Source organism: Fulmarus glacialis, unplaced genomic scaffold (genome assembly GCF_000690835.1).
Source record: "Fulmarus glacialis isolate BGI_N327 unplaced genomic scaffold, ASM69083v1 scaffold16725, whole genome shotgun sequence".
NCBI lineage: Eukaryota > Metazoa > Chordata > Aves > Procellariiformes > Procellariidae > Fulmarus > Fulmarus glacialis.
The window spans coordinates 10016-32503 of NW_009213797.1; the positions used below are offsets into that span (position 1 = coordinate 10016).

General features: G+C 44.4%; 1 protein-coding gene across 1 annotated transcript; it reads left to right on the forward strand.

The window, feature by feature from the left end:
• Positions 1-7647: 7647 nt before the first annotated feature.
• Positions 7648-22043, forward strand: LOC104077188 (the record flags this gene model as incomplete). Its single annotated transcript, XM_009578322.1, has 7 exons — positions 7648-8642; positions 14967-15018; positions 15119-15221; positions 16444-16607; positions 17164-17292; positions 20430-20675; positions 21306-22043. Coding segments are annotated over 7 exons (2427 nt in total), but the record flags the coding sequence as incomplete, so codon positions are not given.
• Positions 22044-22488: the final 445 nt, after the last annotated feature.

The window sequence follows — 22488 nt, forward strand, 5'->3', positions numbered from 1 at the left end:
CTTCTAACAGTATTTTTATTTTCCTTGTCTCCTGCAGCAACAGGCCTTCATAGTCCCCTTCCCTTCCTACCTGCGTATTTGTTCTCTTCAAATGTCCTGTAAACCATTAAAAACAATAGAAAACGTGGTGATAGGTGTGAAAACAGGGCCCCGTGAAGCCGTCTGATGTGTGCCAAGAAGGAATATAAGACGAGTCGGGTTCTTTCCTGAAAATGGGATTTGGAGAGTGGAAATGTCACATCCATAATCCCTTTCATGTGGTGGAACTGCTGCTACCCACCAGTGAAATAACAGAGCATCTGTTAAAAAATGCAGTTTGGGTTTTGCTTAAATGCAGCAGGTTGCACTCACTTCAAGAAATATTAGACCCTTGTTTCAAAACATGAGTGCAAGTGCTCTGATACCATAAATGTATTAAAAGCAAATGTATGCTCGGCCCAGCTTCAGAGTCCCACAGCTGAACCCTGTTCAGTGCTTGTTTATGTGAATTTGCTCAGGGAGCAAGGAGAGAATACGCAGTGTGCGTGCAGGTATATGGCTTTGTGTTGGGACAGGGTTAGTGGGAGGGAGAGGGAGACCCCTCAGCAAGCTCTCATAATTGATGAGAACTCCTTTGGAGATCAATCTGAAAAAAAAATCACAGTTAAGGACTGGAAAAAGGAGACGGAGACAACTCTCTCCTAATAACGAAGCAAAGTGTCGGCAATTTTTGTTATACTCTGTCAATGCCGTGTCCTGATTTGCTTCTGCCAGGTCTGCTACTTTCGAGCATCCAGAGATACTGAAGAGTTGCCCCAATACGGGACGGAAGAGTCTCCTTTTGCTGTTGTCTCATGCTTTAAACAGCAAAGGCAACTTGGCAGAAGGGGAAATGGTGATTCCAAGGCACTTCCAGGAATTCTTGTACTGCCAGGTGGAAAAATAGGTTAGATGTGCTGCTGCTGTATCTGGTTCATGCTAATGAAAGAAAACAAACCTTGCATGCAAAGATGAGCTGAAAATGCAGAATTAAGTAGAGCGCTAATTTTATAAAGTCTCCGATTGACTTTGTCCTCCACTTGGAAAAAGTCCTACCAGCTTTGATCTCTAGATCAGTCAGCTAGTGAAGTAAATGTGGTCACTTCTTAAATTAACAGACCAGAGCTTTATATCTTACTCTTGGGATAGTCTTTCCTCAGATCCTGTATTTGACGAGCATCCAAAAAGCTCAGACTTCCCTAACTTGGAAATACTGTGAGAGGAGAACTTGGGGCTTTCGCTGGGAACCACAAGAATTGTATTTCTGGTAGCTTTGCAGCTAGTTCCAGCCACGTCAGCAAGTAAAGACTTGTCTATATTTTGTTTTTCCCCCTTAAGCTGGGAGTGTGGAATGACCGCTTTCCCTTTTTCCTTCTCCTTTTCTTTTTAAAACCCTAAGTTTAGCATTTTCTTTCTGCTCTGGCTGAAAGTTTGGGCCACTTCGTATTTCATCCCAGGTGGTTGGCTCTGTTCAAATGTCCTAGTGAGTCCGAGTGATCTTTAACTTAGAATGAACCTCCTATGTTTGGAGGGGAGAAGGGGGAAGTAACCGAGATACCATACCTCACCCTGCATGTTTTGAGCAATTGCAAAGATGTTGGTGGAGCCAGAGGTTTAAAGAGGTCCCTGGGGCAGAATAAAATGTGAGGGAGCTGGTGAGGTAGTCTCAAAGCATTGCCAACTCTTTGAAACACATGTGCGTGCATGTGTGCACGTAAGATGTTTTTAATTTTGGAGGGGTGAGGGATCCTAAGTAAAGCTTGCTGGATTTTCACCCCATTGATACTACAGTCAGCTCAGATGGCTAAATTTAGTCATTCAGACTGAACAACCTTGGATCCATCTCTGTCCAGAAACTAATTGTATATCTCTGTGGATGCTGTTGAAGCTGACGAGATAAGCTGACGAGATAAGGCTACTATAGAACTGCCATATACTGCCTGCAGTCCTGTTCTGGCACCAGGCAGCTGCAGTGGATTTTGTTTTTTAAATTAAGCAAAAAATCTACCTGGGGAGGGGGTCTCTCCTTCCTACTCTAAAAAAAAAAAAAAAAAAAAAAAAGAAGGATGAAAACCAAGATGATATAAAATACCATTAACTCATATGGAAGGAAGTAAACCACAGTAAGAATCTTTCAGTCAAAAGCACAGGATCATAACCAAGTATTCTGACTTCAGAGTGATTTTTTTAAGGGCCTAAGGTCTGCATAAATAGCTTCTATCTTCACCTTCACTCATTACTTTAGTATTAAATCTTTCTAGTGCAGTCTTCCAGCAAAGACCAAAAAGCCCTTTAACTTGGATAAGGAGATAATACATGTCTGTTCCTGAAAAGACTAATAAATGCAGCACTTAAATGTTCAGTCAGTTTGAGATATAGTGGATTATTCCTTCTCTGTCATTTCTAAAAAGAAGTGGAAGTGACATTTTTAAGTCTGCCTGAAACTGGAAATACATCTGAGAAATGCACAGAAGCTGAGATGTGCATAAGGCATTAATGAGGGCAAAGTGGGTTATGATCTTTTCACATCGTTTCCTTGCAAGCCTGCAACTGGGTATCTCTATTAAGTGTGTGGCTTGGCCCCTGAGGGTGTCTTGGAAATTTAGTGGCTCCACTGTCTGTCTCCAGTTTCCTCTGCTGAGGCTTTCACTCTGACTCTGGGTACGCACCAAGAGAACTTGATATTTCTTGGGTGAGTATGTTATAAAAGAAAACAAACTACATTGGACAGGTCCCAAGCCAGAGAATCTGAGATTGTGCTCACAGAGGAATGACAAACATCAAGACAGGATGTCCTCCTTCCTCTTCTTTGAAATAAATACACTTTAAAAATAAAAAGTCTTTGGGATTGTGCATGGGAGGTAAGCAGGCCGGTGTCCTCCAGGATGCTGCAAACAGCAGCTACTTGCAGCCAGCATTAACGTGAATGAAGAAAATGTATCGCTACTTCACCTTTTTGGGCTTCGGCAAAAACTATGAGCACGAATGGGCTGAGGCTTTCCCTAGCCAGGACCTTGCATCACTTTGTTTCCACTGCTTTTCAGCAGGGCTTATGTCTCTACAAGCTAAACCACATGGCCATGTCACCTTCTCTTACCAGCAACATGTCACAGCATCCTGCCCACATTCCCTCTGGGCTCCCAGCATCACCTCATGCCAGAAGCATTTCTGTCTTGGAGGCAGGGCAGAGAAGCTTGAGGAACTGAGCCCTGCCTGCTTCTAGTGATTCAGGCAGAGGCTGGTACCCATCACTGAAGAGCTCTCGTGGGCCAGCTAGAAGCTGCCACAACTTGCCATTCATGGCTTTTTGCAAGACTCTCCTGCAGGTTTTGAGCACAGCTTCACTCCGGTGGAAGCAGCCAGGAGGGTCTCCTGGCTTTGATGTAAAGTGCCGCAAGAACTTGTCCTCTCCTGGCAAAATGAAGAGCTTGCTTCTGTGCGTGCCTCTGCTCTAGCTCTAGTCTGGTGCCTTCTTTGGCAGTAATTGTGATTAAAGAAAGGGTGCTAATTAAATTCTTCTCGTAGCAGGATTCCCTTAGAATGTGTTGATCCCCTGACAATGTTTCTACTGGAATAATGAAGAGGCTCCAGGGTTACATTTGTAGGAGTTGTGCAAGTGGAGAGAGTATTGAGGGCTATATTATTCAGATGATGATAACTACTCTTTCCTGTGCCTGTACTTGGTTGGGCCTTATAATAAACTCCCATCTGGCCAAAACAATTATTTTCCCCTTTTCCTGCATGGGAATTCAGCTTTTTGTCAGTGCCACCTGCTTCTCAAGAGCAATTTGGTGTATAGTGTCCAGTTCGAAGAAATCACGTACTGGCTTTGTGCTGCACCCCTACGTATCAAGGGTTTGCTCTTTCTTTGAGAGAGATGGTGCTCCTCAGGAAGCAGACACTGGTGCCTGCGGTGAGATTTCTGAACAATGGCTTGCAGTCACTTGCGGCCGCATCTGTTCCAACACAGCATAGCTCTCTGCTTAAGGAAAATTCTCAGGCTCTCTACGACTGCGTCGCACATGGGTTTGTTGCAAATCTGCACTTCAGAGAGCAGCAGGGCATTCGTCCCACCATGGGGACACCACCGCCAGAATCACCTACGAGGGACTAGCACGAGGTCCTGCCTTGCACTCCTGACTCCCGTGTTTCCTGGTGCAGAGGCCTTATAAATCCTTACATGTGTGTTTCCTAAGTAGCTTGAAGCTGCCAATATTAACTACTCATTTCTAGAGAGTCCAAATGTCAGCACAGGAGGAGGTAAGTGCGTGCATGACAATGGGGCAGTTTTAGTAGCAAGCGTAGATTTAAGCTTCTGAGTGGGTTGTGTAGTATGAAAAGGGGAAATGCAACGTCTTGGCATGTTGGGAAATATTCAACCGTTGTATTTCTGCCCAAGAAGCAATAGCTGAGATTTGAGTTACTCCTCTGCAATCTACTAAATGCTGTTCCCCAGTTAGCCTAACGCAGGCGGCAGGTAGGGTTTGTCTGACCGCAGCGGGCTGGAGGTTCAGTTCAACACAACTGTTTTAAACATCTGGGACTCCTAGCCAGAGTGGGAAGTCCTGAAAAGCAGATGGACAGGACCGGTAATCTGGTTCTCCCTGCTCATAATTGACCTAATTGGTGTGGCCATATATCAAGTGTTGTTTTTGAAAAAAGAACAAGCGATCATTTGCAAAGATTAAAAATGTGCCAAATTTTTTGCATGCTTCTGTCAAAAGCCCATGAGTCTATAACTTGCTGCAGAAGGGAACATCTGTGTCTAATTGATGAAACTCAGCCTTCATAATGGATGATTCAAACGAACTAAGCAGTTTTGTCAGTCGTTCAGTTATGGATTATAAATTAATCAGAGATCCTTCCCCCCCCGGATCTGTCTTGCATTTCCTGTCCCTCGTGGGTTTTTTTCCCTGGTCTCAGAGCAAGTCTTGAATCTTTTCGGTCTCCCAAGCCATAATAAATGAACAATTCCCTCACTGCCATGACCTTTCAGCCATATTTCTGGAATGCACACATTGCACAAATCCCGCCCTGCCCGGGTTCAGGGATGCAGGGTACCTGTTGGGATTCAGCTAGATATTGCAGCCAGCTGGTGGCCACGTGGCTCGTAGGGGAGCGAGAGGCATTTGAGTTTGAATCCAAAACTCCTCGGATGTGCACAGAGTCTGCGAGATATTTCTCTCCAAATGATGCCAGATTCAAGTGAAAATGCAGGCAGGAAAGGGAGCCTATCCCGAGAGCGGGGGCGAGGGATTTATGGGGGATGCACTTACCCATTCAGCACTTTGGTGATTAATCCCCCAAGATCCGCTGAACTGATGGCTGCTGCTTTTGGGCGTTAACAGAGTCTTCTGGTAGTAGAGGTGGGGCTGTGAACGCCTCCAAGCGCCTTCTCAGTGTCTGAAAAAAGGCAACTAGATCAGTTCACATATTCCTCAAAATAAAAATCTCAACCCTGAATCATGGCTAATTTAAGGAGGTTTGGGCCGATCTGTAATCCTCCCACATCCAGGAGTACCACCCTGCAATAGCAACAGTTCTGGTGCACATTCTGGCTCTAAAACTGGGTACATATTTTAGTTGAAAAGTTAGGCATTATTTACTGTTTCTTGCTATGCAAGTGTCTTATTGAAAAGTGAGCTCAAAAGACTAGCGTGGGACAAAGGCAAGTCTGCACTGATATTCTGGGACGGAGAGAAGGAATATGAGGGAGGTCACAGAAGAGCCCCCTTTGCTTCTTCCAAGTGGAGGAGCGATCCTCTCCCTAAGGAAAGAGGAGCGTATTCCCTGGAAACCAGCTAGTTTTCAGTAACATCCAAGTGACAACAAATGTGTCTGTAATTCTGATGTGAATTAGCAAATGGATCTAAATGTTTGGATCTATATAACATAAATTGGCATAAAGTTTTGCTGTTTTCACCTGGCTTTTTACCATGAGTTTACTAATTGAGACTAAACCCCCAAATTTTACCTCCTAGAGAAAAGATCAGTAAATTTCTATTAATTTATTTTGGTATTACATGCTGTGGGGCTCCTAAGGCATCAGACAGAGAATAGTATGTTTTCGGCACATGAATGTGGTTTCTTTTCCACTTGAGACTTCAAGCCATAGTCCAGCCCAGGTGCCTTAAATGAGAAGCCTGTAGTTTATTCCACTATAATTAACATAAGCTTTGATTTAAACAACACTTTTAAAAGTCAAAGATTGGATTTCAAGTTGAATACAGAATACAATTTCCACCCACGTTGCCTTTTTGGTCCTTTTCTATTGCCATCCTGCCATCCACCCTGAAATCACTCAGAATATGAAAAGCACCTGCTGCAAAACAAAGTTCATGCCTTGCAGAACAGTTCTGGCTTTTTGTTTTTATTTCAGGGTTTCTAACATTTGGCATTGCATTTTTTTTTTCTTTCCATTTCAATATGAGCCAAGGGGAGGGACTAGGAGGAAAAAAAATCTGGAGTATTTTGATCTTTGTGGCTTTATATGGACTTCATAAGCTTTGTTTGTTCTACTGCCAAGCTTCCTTTGTGTTTAAATAGATAACAGACGAAGACAACTAATCATTTCCAATAAAAAAACCCACCAAACCCAAAGCATTCCCTTTCTTTTCCAATTAATTCTTGTAAACCCGTGCTCCTAGACAGGGCTTGTGACCTAAGAACTTCTGACTTATTTTTTCCCCTTTTCAAAAACAATTGCCTAAGGCGCAGACAGGCCTTGGTGCTCTCCAAATTTATGAAAGAATCTTGAAAAAAGGCTCTGAGAGCGTCTTTGGGAGAAGGTAGTTGTAAATACGATGTGTGAAAACAGCCTCATGTACCTTTAGAGAAGCAGCGCCACCATTTTCGGACTTCCTTCCTCTCTGGATTCTGGAGGCTATTTATGGAGAAAGAGGAAATAGCAAATTTCACGTGTCGCTGGGTTATGTAAAATGCATGTTGATTGCTAGTTTACTAGTGGGAGCTGGTATCTGCTATCACTATTTTGAGAGGCTTTGCATTTGAAGAAGAGACAATTTACCCAATCAAACCCGTCTAGATTTTGCTGCCTATTGAAGTAAATAAGGCTGAATGTCTTTGAAACAGAAGATGAGTTGGATGGATGAATCATGGGTAGTCATCAATGCAAGGTTGGGGTTTTTTTACATTAAAAAATGTTTTTGTAATGAAAATAACACAGAGTTCAAGATGCTGTGGTGACACAGTTTTTCTTTAGCTTCTTAAGATTTTTATCACACAACCAGCTGTTTAGGACAACACATTTCTGTGGTCAAAAAGTTGTATGTTAGCCAACAGCACAAATAGATGCTACTATGATCAGTAGTAGAAAGTGAGAATTATATGAATTACTCATCTGGGTTATATTTCTGTGGAGGTTGATCATTCAACATACACTTCCCTAGTCTCTAAGACTGGCTGTCTGTATTAGACATATTAGATTAATGCTCCAAATGGGAAAGTAGAAGATAGACTTGAACAAGCTTAACGAGTTCCCCTTTCTTGAGGCTATCTTATACCAGTCCCTGAAGGGAAAGTAAAGAGTAGGACCTTCAGTAGGTCTAGCAGAGTGCATCCTGTACATCATCTCTGGCAAGATGTAAGCTTGTTTGTTTTATTTCCCAGGTATATTATTCCTGTGGTGCAGTGGTGGAATCGATGGAAAGAGGCCTGATTTTATCACCAGGTTTTCCAAACAACTACTACCCAGGGACACACTGTGTTTGGCAATTTTTCATTCCCGTGAGAACCCATCTTATCTTGGAAATTTTTGACTTTGACATTTTTGAGAGCTCTAGTGAAACTCCAACCCCCTGGGATGGCTTTTCAGCCCCTGCTAAAACAGGAAATAAGGACATGCCTTCTCTTGAGGAAAACCTGGACTTTGCTCTCCGTACTACAAAACCCTCTCTCCAGACCTGGATGTCAAAGGTGGCTCAGAATCTGAGCAGCACAGGAGATCAGTCGAAGGACCTTGCTAGTCACCTGGATGAACTTCCAGGAGCCGCCTCAAAAAAAGATGAAGCCAAACAAGCATCTGAAGAAAACCAGTCGAAGCAGATGAAAGAACCCAAAGCAATTATCAAGGCTCAACCAGAAGAACTGTCATTCCCTGTGGCTGGTAGTGCCACAATGCAGAGGCAAAATACCAGTGGCCTGGAAACAGAAGAAGATTTGAAAGGGAAAATTTTGCTTGCCCACCTAGCTGCTAGTGAGAGAGATGAAGTTACGATAGAGAGCTGGACTCCTCCCACAACAGTATTGCCCGTGGAAATCTCCTCCAGCCCACAGTCAGCAGTGGACGTCTGTCCCCATGACGTATTATATGTCTCCGATCTCATCACGTTTTCCTCTCGCTTCTGTGGACCAAATTCACCTTTAAACAAGACCATGGTCTTTGGTTCACCTCTGGAAATGGTTGAGGTTATCATGGAACTGATCACCACCACAGACCGGGGCCGAGGCTTTGCAATGCTCTTCGAATACAAGAACATCACCGACCCCAACACTGTAGAAGCTGTGAGGCAGGAGAGAAAGGAAAACATGATGATGCTGGCAATTATAACAGGGATCGTCTTCTTTGCGCTTGCTTTGCTCTCTGCCCTCTGCATAGCTTGCAGGTAAGATGATACATATCCGAGCCTTTGAAGCACGTGATATTATCCATACAGGAAAAAGACCAGAAAACAAAGTTACCTTTGCTTTCCTTTGCTAATGTTGCTGTCCTTTAAACATAGTGAAGTGTGTGGATACAGAGGAGATCAATGCCAGTCACTACTCCTGCCCTAGGCTCCTCAGTTTTCTTTCCTAGTTCTACAGCTCCTGTGCCTCCAATTTATTTTCTTTTTCCTGCAGAAATACCTGAAGAGTGAGGAATTTCTTGGGCATTATTTTGTTTCAATGGCAGCGGTGCCTTTGAACCTCAGTTTCGGGACACTGACTGGCCAATGGACACATGCAGAACAGAAAGATCATCCTTCCCCGAGTCTCCCGAGCAGGCTGAGCTGACAGCCACCGCGTCTTTTCACAGCAATTCCACAGTTTGACTCTAACCGTCACTAACGCTCTGCAGAAAAGTAAATAATAACAAAAACATTACCACTTAGAATTAAGATTAAATAATATTTTCCAGTCTGTAGCGTGTTTTATCCAAGAGACTGTGCAGACATTTTAATTCCAATGCACTTCATGCGTTAAGCCGTCCTCTGCACATCCCTTTGACTGCTAGGGAAGAGCCGAGAGCCATGCTGCAGTACCTGTGATTGTCCCCAAATGTCATCCGAAATGAGACGGTCAAGTGAGCTGATGGTCGGGCTGGGTTGCAGGTCCTGATGCTAACTAGTTAAATGGCTAAAACCAGCCAGTGACAAAAGCATACCTCTCCAGCCAATTGCTTTTATTTTATATATTTCTTTTCTCATATCTATCAGGAGAAAGCTTCTCACCCCCCAGCATATGTTTGCATTTTTCTTACTAACTCCCTAGTGAAAACGTTTTTGTAGAAACAGTGATTTTTTTTTTTTTTTTTCCTTCCAACAAATTCAAAACAGAGCCCAAGCTCCCCAGGTTTTTGTCAAAACAAACAGTATTTTTCAAGTGTTTTGACTTCAATAAAAACATCAGGTAAACTGAAACAGATACTGTCCCATGCAGGGCTCCACTGTGGTGACTGGGTATTAGTAATAGCATTCATTTCCCAGTGGCAGCATGCAACTGGTCCGTCTTCTCTCTTCCTACAACCCCTGCCTCATCTATTGCGCATCCTCCAACCCAAAAGGTCTCGGGATTGCCCAGCCACTCCTAGTCATTGAGGTTGGTTTGATAGAGGAACTTTGTTTTCCTTGTCCTTTCAGAGGCTGCATTTCTAACTCTTGCTGAATAAATACAAAATATAGGCCCTCATACTGGGTATAAGAGAACGTGGGCAAGGTGGTGAAGCTTAAATATAATCTTTCTTGCTGTATATAGACACTCCTGCTTTCAGGGTCTGAGCTTTTCGTAGTTGTAAGAGTTAAACTTGCGTGTGTTACATCTAACTAACCTTTTTCCTTTTTAAAGAGCTTGCAGAACGCTAATTTAGACCACAATTTTTTGCGAGCTCTAAAGGAAAATGTCTGGTGGAAAATGTCTTCCAGATACCAAATACTTTATTTTTATACCCTTGCCAATCCTCAAAAGAGACAGAAACATGCTCCCTTCACTATGGCAGCAATCTGGGCTGATACACATGTCGAGTAGGCTGTTCTTGCTCCATTACCCTATTTAATTTTACTGTAACTACCCATGAAGCAGAATATTATTCAAACCAAAAAGTACACCGGCAATCTGAGATTTCACTGGCTGAAGTTTACTCCGCGTCGCCCGTTTAGAAAGTCAGGCCATGCTGCTCACGTGCACAATTTGGCTTTTTGCTTATCAGATGTTTACAAAATAAAGTAATATTCTGCTGTTGCTGACCAACAGAGAAAAACGGGACGCATTTCCCTTCCCCCCCCCCCCAAATGTTTGTATGTTCTGGTCACTGCAAACGCATCCTGCCAGGGGTCCTGTGGCGCAGGACCACGATTAGACTCACTTCTTTTAACACCGGCATTTATGCCTTTTCATTGCCCTGCGACTCTTTTTTTAAAGGAAGATATACCTCAGTCAGCTACTGACTGTATATAAATAGAGACAATCCCTAGTCCTTTAGCCTCTTGAAAGGCCATTTACTATCTCAGCTGCCTATATTCCTTGCATGCTATTCCAGGGAGGTCTTGATTACAATACCTTATTTCTTGTCAGACTTAAAGCATTTAAGTGAGATCTGACACATGTGGAAGTGATGCCATGGCCTGTGCTGAGTAACCTCACTTGTATTGCACTGGAAGAGTCTTTTTTCCCTCTTTACTGCAGTAACTGCTTCGAGGATATTGGTCTCTGGTCCCAGAACCGCTGGCGCTGGTTGGAGCTCGCCTACACTTCCCAGCTGTGGGATTTTTAATGCAGCTCAGAATAAGACTGCAGAGGCCATTAAGCACATCTTAACTTCTTGTCGTTTGAGCCCACAAAACTCTATTTTATGCTTTTTGCCCTAAATAAGGGCTTGAAATCAGGTGTCAAATGTCTATTAGCCACAGCCTGTCCTCACTGCAGAAAACGTCAGGACTGCGAGGCGTGGGCTGAGGGAAGAAATGAAGATGCTTTAACAACGCAGCATGCTCAGAAATGGGACCAGCTCTCTGAGGCATGATAATACTCGCCCTGGCTGGAGCGTGCCATTGCAAAGGATGTTAATAGTAACCTTCAAGCTCTTGGCCTCGTAAACTTGCCTTCCACTTCCTTTTCTCTTCGTGTTTTACTTGTTCCTCTGGTACCAGGTTTAACTGTATTTTTTTTTTCCATTTCTATCTGCTGCTTTTGCTCAGCTAAAAGTAGCAGGCTCTGCCTTGCCAGGGGTAGAAATGGCCCGGGATGGGCTTGGCACCTACTGCCACTCCAATGCACCAAGTCGTCAGCAGTGTCTGCTGGGGCTCATTGCATTCAGCCAGGGCAAAGCTCTCTGGGGAAACTCCAAGTCTCTGCCACACTGCAGCTTTTGTTTGCTGTTTGGCGAAGGAATGAAAGCTTCAGTTGTTAGTTGGCCAATAATTCTAATTACTTTTGGCCATGAGGCCTGGCTCGAGTAATGGGGTATTTTTTATTTTCTTTCCCAAGCCCCAAGAACAACAGATATGTCCACCTTATTTAATTTTAATCCTGTCCAATGCAGTCAGACTTTTGCTCGATGGTTGCAACCCATGGATTGCAACTGCATTTTACATCTGCATAGCCTGCCAACGACCTGTTTCCAATTACAACCCCCTATGTGTACAGCTATTTCATCAAGTCATCGTGTGCTGCCATCTCTCTCCATGCAAGCTGCCCTGCCAGTCGCTGCCTGCAGCCTGGGGGAGAAACTTTTCCTCTGTCATATAATGCCCTCCTAGAGAATCCTAGTCACTTCTGGGCTAAAAACAGACCTTTCCTCTGCCACCCTTGTGCTAGGCACAACCCAGAAATCCCTCCCTGCCTGTGTCCTCCATTTCTGTCCCTCTACGCATCAGGCCGGTTTAGTTAGAGACTTAAGACAGCTAGACCTAGCTGGAGCTGCCTGCACAGGGCAATTTTCACAAAGCTTCCAACAGACTTGCATTTTTTGGTTTACTTGAGAAGTTTGAAGCAACTTTTTAAAAAAAAAAATTACAACTTCTTTTAAATGATGGAAACCGGTGTATTTGCACATTGGCTTTTTATATCCATGAGCTGCGCACCGATCTAAATCGCTGGTCTCCTTGGTGGTGAGGTACCGCAGCGTGCCGGGGGGGATGTAGTCCAACTGGAGGATGAGCTAAAGAAAGACTAAGATCCCCAGTCCTGCAAACTAGTGCATCTCTCCAGGCACCGTGGCAGCAGCTCTGAATAGAAGGAAAAAAAAAATCTCCAGTTTCCACCAAAATTGTTGGCGGAATCTAGAAACTCTTACTCTTTGCGTGTGTTGGTTTTTAACAGTAAATCAAATTGTTCAGTGGAAATCAGACACTCAATACCCAAAGCGCGACGAGGGAAGAAAAAGTTAAAATGGGGACATTTCAACCAGTTACCATTTTTTAATCCTAATTTAAATTTTGGGAAGAACAGGACTCTTCCTTCTCTTATTCCCCCTTATTCTACCATACTTGCACAGAAAACTGGTCTTTGCCGAGGGCACCTTGCTCTCCCTTTGGTTCATTCTGCCAAACTGCAGTGTGGATTTCAAGGTCGTTACGGTGCCTGCTAAATATTGTAGAGCACAACATTTATAAAGAATGGCAAGGAAAGGAGCCAAATGGATGTAAGGTATTCCAGTTTCTTAATGCAGAACTTGCTCTGTCTATCCTAGTTTATCATAACTGTCAGTTGCTGAGACTTTTAAAATGGATATTTCATCTTTTCAGCTTTGTCCCAGAGAATATGAATATCTTATAAACGGGTCAGCTGTATACAAGAATCTGAGGAACACATTTTTATTTGTGTTTCTGAGAACTCCAACATTTTATTTGTTAAGTCATGCTAAAAGTTCAAATAACAAACCCAAAAATGAGACCATCCAGATAACTAACAAGGCTGGGTTGCCAATGCCTGATGTTCAATGTGGAAGAAATATGTGCTAAGTTGCGTTTTCTTAGAGGAGAACATTTCCTTTGCGCTCTTTAATCCCTGGGTGGGAATATTTTAACAAATTTGCTTCTAGAATGCCAGTTATTTGAAACAAGAATATTTCATAGGAATATATCAGATTTGATTACATTTTTGTCATGGGTTTTGGCAGGAAAGAGCTGGGAGGAGGGAAGAGATTAAAAAAATGAATGCAATGTGGAGAAAGCAGGGAATTACACCTAGTTCTCCCACCATCTACCTGGATGCCTTGAGCACCGCGCTAATTCATTATTTTGGGGCATGTTTTGCCAGGTCACTCCTGCTGATATGGTTCTGGTGCCCAAAAACAGCTTCTGGTGTGTGTGGGAGGAATATTTACATACACATTTTCCACTCTGCACTATTTCCTACTTGGTTTGATCTTGCTTGATAGGCAACACCACTCCTACTTGGAAGCCTTTCCCTGCTTCCCCTTCCCGAATCAGTGGATTAAGGAAGAGCCTTCCCTGCTTTAGCCCCGAGCTCCCCCGAGAAGCCCAAGCGGTGGCCGATGCCATTGTGTCTCCTGGAGTAAGAGCTATCCATCTGTACCTCTTCTGGATTAAATTCTCAAGTGCCAACTCACTCTCCTCTTTTTCTGTAGTCTTCTCTGTATTCACTAGGAATAGCGCTGGGGCGCATCATGGGTTTTTTTCTCCCTCAATTCACTTGTCAGTCAATAAGCATTTTTTAAGAGATCCAATGATACGGTGAAGGAATGAAATGCACCGTGCCCGAGATGGAGCAGACACCGGCTCCCAGCCAGCCTCATCAGGTGGCCTCTGAGTCCCCATTCTTAAAAACAAACAGTAATGAAACGGTGACTGAAAACTTGAAATCTTGGCTTCAACACATCACTACCAAAAAACCACTTGTATGGAGGAGATTAAATGCCTTAAAGCAAACCAAGCCCTCCAACAAGCAGAGGAAAAATGCCAGCCAACAGCACAGACAGTAGGGAAAACAGTAACGGGGGTCCCATGCTATCTGGTCAGTGCCTTAGTGCTCCCGTGTGTCTCTGCACTGTCCCGTGGAGAACTGCTGCACACAAAGACAAAATACACTCGCTTCAGTCATTATCACGTTCGTTACTGCCAGCCTTTCCCTGTGACATCTTCACGTCTTATTCATCCAAAAGCAAATAACACTAATATCTCAGTTTTAGTAAAAATGTGAAAAAAATGATTAAGAACGTGCTTTTGTCTCCCCTCAGCCAAGAGGCATGTTTACCCGGTAATCATCTGCCGTAGCGCTGTCTTTTAATAAAATGTTCATACAAGTGAACCACATCTGATGCTCTCTGCTTGCTAAATGTCATCCAGCACGCAGTACCGGCTATGCAGATGATACGCTCTGTCTAACAGGATAGAAACGATCTCGCTGCCCAGACCAAAGGCAGGATTTCAGTCCCGCTATTTAGTTACTGACGTGAAAGAGCGGCCGGCGCGGGGGAGCCTGGTGGGACTTGGCAGAGGTCTGTTCTGCTTTTGCAGTGATCATGGGAAGAAGATGACAGGTCCTTCTCTTCTTCAGCTGACTTTCCACTACGTGAACCTATCATTTTCTCCCCTGGCCTACAGGCCTTGTTGCCCTGAGTCTTGGCAAGTATTTTGGATGCTCCTGTAGGCAGGAGAGCTCACAACCTGCCGGGTCCTCCTCGCAGGATGAGCACAGCTGGGACCTTCCCTTCTGTGGATCTTTAACTCACTCGTGGGCTTCTTGTTGTTGTTGCTGTCTCTCCTTTTCAGGCAGAGAACGTGCCCCAAAAGGAGCTCATCCAACGCATGCAGTGACCAGGAGGTTAGTGCTAATGGCTTCAGCAATTTCTGTTTCTCTCTTTCATATTGGCTGTTGCACTGTTTATCTGACGATGTTTACTGGGGCATGTTCTGAGTTGTAGAACGGGATCCAGAACTCTGCCGTCGATATCAATGAGCTCCAGCTGGTGGTGCCAAGTCGGGAGAATGAAAACAACAACCACTCTGTCAGCCGGGAGCAGGCGGGTAAGCGCGGGGCAGCGGCGGGAGCAGGTCAGGGCACCCCGTAGCCCCTGGCCAGTTAATCAGATCGTTTCTTCTTGCAGTCCTCCTCGCTGTCTCGCCCGTGCACAGCTGGAGAGCCACTTCACAGCAGAAAGCCTTTGTTGTGGGAACTGTTCCTTGCTGCTCTCCCCCCTCGCTGGTAGGGTAATTCCCCTGGCAAGGAGCACGCGCAAGCACAGCTCCAGGACGCTGCCAACAAAAGCTGTCATAGCACATGGCATTGCAGAGACACTGGGTTAGCAGAGCAAATGTGTCGGGTTCAGGCTGCTACAACTTATAAAGATCCATAAATTGTGGAAGAGTTTCACCTGCCCTGTGCTTAACCTTGTCTGGAAAGGATGGGGTTTACAATGCTTGCATTGGCTTTGGACAACTTTGACTCCTGGAGCTAACTTTTTCTGAAGAGCTTTATGGATGACACTGCTTTAGATGACATTTACTTCACAGTGTGTTTCGGGAACAAAAGACCCCCAGCCGAGCTGCAGATAATGTCACTTGCTGCAATTTTGAGTCACAACACATGAATTTTATCAATGCCCCTTTTGGGTGGTGAAGGCCAACAGGGAGCCACTTCATGTTGTGTTGCTACACGCCATCGGTTTCCCACTAAGCCGTCAGCCATTACACACAGCTCTCACTAGGATAGCTTCCTAAAAAGCTAATTCTGTGCTCCCAACCATGACAGTTTCCCATCTCCTTCTTTAGAAAAGTCATCGAGGAGGTTGTGGCCAGAGCTCTCCTGGCCTGGACAGGCCAGAGGGGACAGGCCTTGGGGACACATGGACGTGCAGACCCCTGTGGCAGTCCCCGCAGCGTAAGGCTGCCTGTAGGAGCAGCATTGCAAAGGTTTAAGCAAAAAGCACAGCTCCCAATATTAACAGGGATGAGTAAATACAAATAAAGAATGAGTTGAGCAAATCTGCAAACTTCTGATCTGCAGCACAACCTTGTGTGTTGAGTATGAGGGATTTCAGTTTGGGTCTGCCTTTATTAGAAAGCTGACCCAAGGGTGTTCCACTCCTCCCCTTTTGTTTTGTTTTTAAAAGCTCGCAGTTTCAGGAGAGCAAACTCTTGGCTTGAATTTTGTCTGGGGAGAGAGGGAGGAGGGTTTGTCATGGAGGAGTTGGGAACAGATGTTTTGGACTCTCACAACCAGTCTTTATTGATTTTCTTCTCTTCTCAGTCACTTCCTGCGGAGGCAGCACGGAACGGTCTCCTCAGGACACTGACCCAGATGTGCCCTCCTCCACATCCGCAGTGACCACCGAGACTGGGAGCGATGAAGTGTTTATTATTTCTGCTGGACCTGGCGCCAGCGGGCTGAGCTTTGCCACTTACAGAATACAGGTAGAAATGCTCTTCGGCATCTCTAGCAAGCCACGGGATGTCCCTCTCGGACAGCACTTGTCATATCTGTCCATTTATGCTTGCTGCCCACTTTGCAAGAAAGGTAGTGATGGAGCCAGGCAGGTCTCCTAACCCTCGAGCTGAGCTGCCGTCGAATGATGTGGGCTGTGATCCCCCGAGCCAGTATCTTCCCACCTTTGAGAAGACCAAGTGTAGAAATCTACCTTGGATCTGATAGGCGATAATGCAGAGGTCTGCCAGCAGGCAGTAGGACCAGCCCTCAGAAATAGGTTAATTGGCAAAGATGATGTTCCATTAAAAACATCACTGAAGGACTTGGCAGTCAGACCTGCTCCTGCCCACCTCTACCAAGTGGTCAGGGAAGTTACTCAGCTCCTCAGCTTGTCAGAAAGCTATTTAACTGTCTCACCGGCCTGATGTGAAAATTAACAGTGCATGCTCCAAAAACCCAAGTGCTTCAAGTGAAAGCACTGGGGTCCTTTCAAGTGTACACACAGAAACCTGAATCAGTTCAGTAAGTTCTCTCTTATTTTAGCTCTTGCCCCTGTACTCCGGGTCAATTATTTGTTTAGAAACAGATGAGAGCTCAGAAGTCTCGGGCCTGGCTGCCACCTCTTCAACCTTGAGCGTAGTGCCTGCAGAGCACATCCCTTTCAACTCTCTGGTAAAGCCTTTCCCAGATCAAGACTCTCCTCTCTCTTTTCCCCACAAGAGGAGAAACAACCAGTGCAAGGGACTCACATGCCCCAGGACAGCCTGGGTAATACTTCTGTCACAGTTTACAAAATAAACGCATTCCGTATCCCTGCACTTGATGAGGAAATTAGCCAGGAGGCCAGGCTGGTCAGGATTTTCCTACGCTGGTATAAGACACGTGCTAAGCTTTTCCTCCAGTCAGCCACACTGATTAACAGAAAGAGGGGAAAAAAGGGAAAACAGCTCTTGCCCAAACACTTTACCCTTTGCAGAGCAGGGCACTGTGAGCTGTACCCGTGCCCAGACTGGGCACCCTTGAACACCTGCACTCCTTGGTCCTTTCCAGTGGAGAGAGCTTCACCTGGCAGCAGTCACATACAAATACAGCTTCTTGACAGGGGGGAAACCCATTTTCCTTCCTCTTTTCCCCACTCTAGTCAGAACGAACAAATACACTTAAAGAAAAACATTTCTGTTCTTCCATCCCTTCTGCAAGCAATCTATCAGAGGAGATTTTTATACATATATATATAAAAAAACAACTTAGCGTTAAAACAGTTCTAAGTGAAGGTAACCCAAAGGATTAAAGTGATTTACCACGTTATAAACTCAGGAGGCATCTCCTTCTCAGTGACATCCACACTGCACACGAGTGAGCCAATGCTCTCAACCAAATCCCTTAAGGAACAGAAAACCTACCCAGGAAGGGTGAAAGGGCCTCTTTAAAAGCACTGGGTCTTTCCCCACAGCTGAAAACTGTCTTCTCCGAGGGGGTGGAAATAGAGCACAGCAGGCTGATTACAAACCTGCACTCAAACGGGGTCTCTGCAGGCTGCGTGAGTTAGTCAGGGTTACTGGATGTTAGAAAGAAACGTGTTTACAGTTTAATTTCTAACTGTGTATTTTTAGGGTGTAAAATGCAGCTGGCCAGCCAGCTCCTGGCTTTAGCCTCTGAGTCCTGCGGAGGGTTTGGTGCGTAGCTTTTGTGGCCCGGCGCTAGGCAAGTAGGACGAGTTGCCCACTGGAGCGCAGCCACTTTCTTGGCAGGAGGGATGAAGTTATCCTCATGTGAAAAGACGTGTGAAATCCTGAGCCTTTACGGTACAGTAAATAACACCATCAGACTCGCCTCACCCAAAATGCTCAACTAGACAAAGCAAGCTATAAGGAGCTTTCATTAAAAAAATTATCCCGATCTTTTTACTGAGAAATGGTGGCTGGCCACTTGGTCTTGTGCCCCCCAGTAAGTGTGAGCCTCAGCTCTGCTGCCAGGTGGCTTTTGCTTTTTAGCTTTTAAAACCCATTTGAAGAAATCAATCCAAGGAGACGGAGGGCAGGGTGGCTTTCAGATGCCTTCTGAGGTGTCCTTCAGGAGGGTCATAGCTTTTAAGTCCCGTTTGATTTAAGTCATCGTTTAGCCTTGGCTAACTTATAACTATGACCTCTGACTTCTATTCAGATATTACAAGTTTCAGATGCTAAGGTTTGAGTGAAGAGTATTATCATGGAGGTTTAAGAAACTTTTTTTGCTAAAACATTTTCAAAAATCTAGAAAATACATTATTCATCTTCATAGTTACTTCCAGTATATCTATCTCAAAACCAGTGGCTAGCTTTTACACCAGTTTGGAGGTACTTATAATAATATTAGAATAATAAATCCTAAGACAGCCTGAAGAGGCTTCTGAGGAGAAGACAGCTGGCTTATAAATTTATAAATAAAGATTGTTACTTTAATCAAATCTGAGACTAAGAGCTTAATATTGAAACAAACTTATCCAGAGCCTGAAGCCTCTCCCAGCTTCCTACCAAGATTTTTTTTTCTGCTGTAGTAGCTAATTTCTTGCCTCTCTGCCCATCCATTTCCAATATGACATTTTAACTAAATAGTTTCTTTGCTTTGCAGAAACTTGAGAGATTCAGTTTCTCAGAAATAACAAATGACAAGTTTCTGGTTTCTCAGGACTTCTAAATCCAGGACACCGTGGGATTTATTTCAGACCCTCTTTAAGGACTATGTAAACTCTGGGAATGTGGATTTTGCATTCTTCTCATGACAACCGTATCTGCACAGCTGAAAATTAAAAATACATAGAGTTGTGGAACAGGAGGCTTATATAAATAACAGGTGAAGTATTAGTAAGAGTGAAAGGAGATTCATAGGACAGTCAGGGATTCTTTAACTTTTCTGGCTCTAAACCTACATCAATATTAAGGACAAAAATTGTGATTTTAAATGCAACATGAGAACATACAAAGTAAGTATGGAAGAGATCTTTAGAAGTCGTCTATAGTTCATTCCCATGTCAGATCAACTCTGCTTCTACACAGAGCTGGCGACAATGGTTTAATGTGGTCTCATCTTCTGATGATGCCAATTTTACACCTCTCTGGACGTCTTGTTCTACTGTTAAAGCACATTTTCCACCTGAAAAGCATTTCTTACGTGAAATGAAAATCTCCTTGGCTCCAATCTGGGTCTCATGCTTCTTGTTCTATTCACCACAGACACCGAGAACAGAACCCTTTCTTTTTGTTTTTAATTCTTTTTATTTTCTTAATTCTTCCCTAACATAGGATAAAGAGCACCACTTACTTCAGTCCTCCCTCCTGAATCATAATTTTTGAGACTTCTGGTTCTCTTGTTGCTTGCTTCTGGATTTCTTTCAGCGGGCCCCATCCCCCTTGAAGTTTTCTTTCCCCAGACAGACATATCTGGAGCCTTCCAAGAGCCGAGCAGAGTGGAAGAATTACGTTTTACACAGTGGAGTTTACTACTCTGATCTGTCAGATAACTCCAGTAAAATAAAGCTGTAGATATTTGATGTTAGTTGGTTAGTGAGAGGGGTAGGACTTTACATCTTACGTAACTGAAATTTCCCAATTCAGTGTTAAACTGAAACTGGGGAAGGAAGGTAAAACTTTCATCCAGGGAAGCCAGTGAAGCTCAGGCGGCAGGCTGGAAGAGCAACGAGAAGTTGCGTTCCTGTGTCTTGGCCTGAGAAGGACGACAGTGAAGAAATCAGTCTCTTGCGCTAGCAGCGTATTTTTTTAAAAACCTTTTGATGAAAGATGCTGTAAAAGATCTTTATTTACTCTTTTCAGGACAAAAACCTCAAAAGAAGTGTCACAAGCCCAGCCTCTGTGTCTGACTGGCTGACTTCTAATCACGCGGCTGCAGGAGCGGACGCTGTTGAGAAGGGGAACGGCCAGCTGGAAAATCCCTGTCCCAGACAACGCACGTGGAGTGCCCGCACTTTCCACGACTTCCTGGCCCCGATACCACAGCTACAGAAAAAATGGTGTAGCTGGACCACCAACAGTCCCTTCACAAAGCTGGTTGACAACAGTGTAAGTCTTGCAAGGAGGGGAGGACGTGGGCGGGGGGGTGTCTGTGCCCCAGTACCCCCAGCTGCTCGTTGATGGGAGACGTTTTCCCCTTGGCCTGCTGCTTTGCTTTTCCAACCTGCAATGCAATACGTATTTCCGTCCATCTTGCTTGGTGTATGGGAAAGTCTTTTGCCTAACTATATTGTAATTTATTCAGGCTTTCCTGAAGTGCTAAGAAGCTGTATTTCCCAGCAGTTAGCACCTGGTTAAGAAATCATCCCCAGTCCAGAAAAACATTAAAAAATGCCCTCAGACTAGATAATCTCATTGAATGTTCTGACGTACCTTTTGTCCCCTGGATATGCCTTCAATTTATTTTAATTGATGTATTACTATTGCCTTGCGAGGAATCCGTAGGTGTGGGAGGGATATCTAGGTCTCACTGACTGTAATCATCAAACCAACAGCTTGTTACAAAGCTAATAGAGGATGTTTCTTCTTTTTTTAAGGTAGTAACATAGGTTTTTGCTAGCAAATCATCTAACCTCTAACATAACCAGGAATTTTAACTTTTAGTTCCCTTGGGATCAAAGTTAGCTTTGATAGCTGCTTTTCATGGCATGTCTACTAATTTATTATTATTTTGTGCAGGGTTTTCCTACAGCTGCAAGATCCCAAGGTGTCCCAACCAGAAAGGTAATCTCAGCCACTGAGATAGAGGGAGCATCAGGGACAGTTTACTCTGATTCATCTGTCAGTAATGCCTCATACCCCCTCACTCTGTCTGCACAAAGGCAGCGGAAGCTAAGCTCCTGCAATTTGAAGAAATCCAGGTTTGGGAACCCTTATTTTGGATTTTTAGCCAGTTCCCCTGACAGCAAACATGTGAGGTCCTTGGATCCCTCAAGACATCTAGGGACAGCATCTCCAGTTAACAGCCAAAGCCCCAAAAATCTTCTAGAGAGCTCCAACCCACTGAAAATCAACTTGGTCAATGGTTCAAAAACAAAGGAGCTTATGGTAGAAACAGATAAAAACAAACCGGTTTTTGTTATTTCTGAAGAAGGGGATGATCAGCAGCCTCTGGTCCTAGCAGAACATCTTAGTCAATGTGGAGATCATCTGTCGGAGCAAAATGCTGTGTATGCTCCAGCTGTGCCAGATAAACAGCCGCTGGTTCTGACTGCTGAGGGGCACAGTTCTGCCAGCTTCACGTCAAACCTTCCCCTGTGGGCAAAATCCCCCGGTTTATACAAAGGTCACGTGAAGGCCCCTAGCTCTTCCAGGGACCAGCAGAGCTTGTCAGTTGTAGATGCTAACACTACTGAGACCTCACAGAACTGTGATACCCTAGCTGCTCCTACGCTATGCCAAGCTTCAGTCCAGTGATGCCCTCAGACAGATTGAAATACCAGTTCACAAAAACAGAGGCAACAGGGACGTGATCAGAGTGGAAGCTGTGCCAAGTAGTTGAGCGTGGCAGTCTTAGATGGATGCAACCTTGTTAAGAGCGGTCTTTGCTTCCCACCCGTTGGGACTGAGATTACGAGGATACATACCATAGCACAGCACAAATGCCATCTTCTCTTATGCTCACTAACCTCATCTCTATTCTTCTGCATGAAATTTTGATGTGGTTTATACAAGAAAGCATCCTCTGGAAAGGTACTTCAGACTGCAGAACACCTTTTCTGGAATGAGAAATGAAAGTAATCTGAGATGGTTACATCGTGGTTTATATCTGAAATGTCAGTCAGGCCTCTGTCACTGTGGTATCACCTGAGTCTTTCTGTTGAGCGTTCATAGCTATGCCTGTACAACCAAGCCTTGCCAA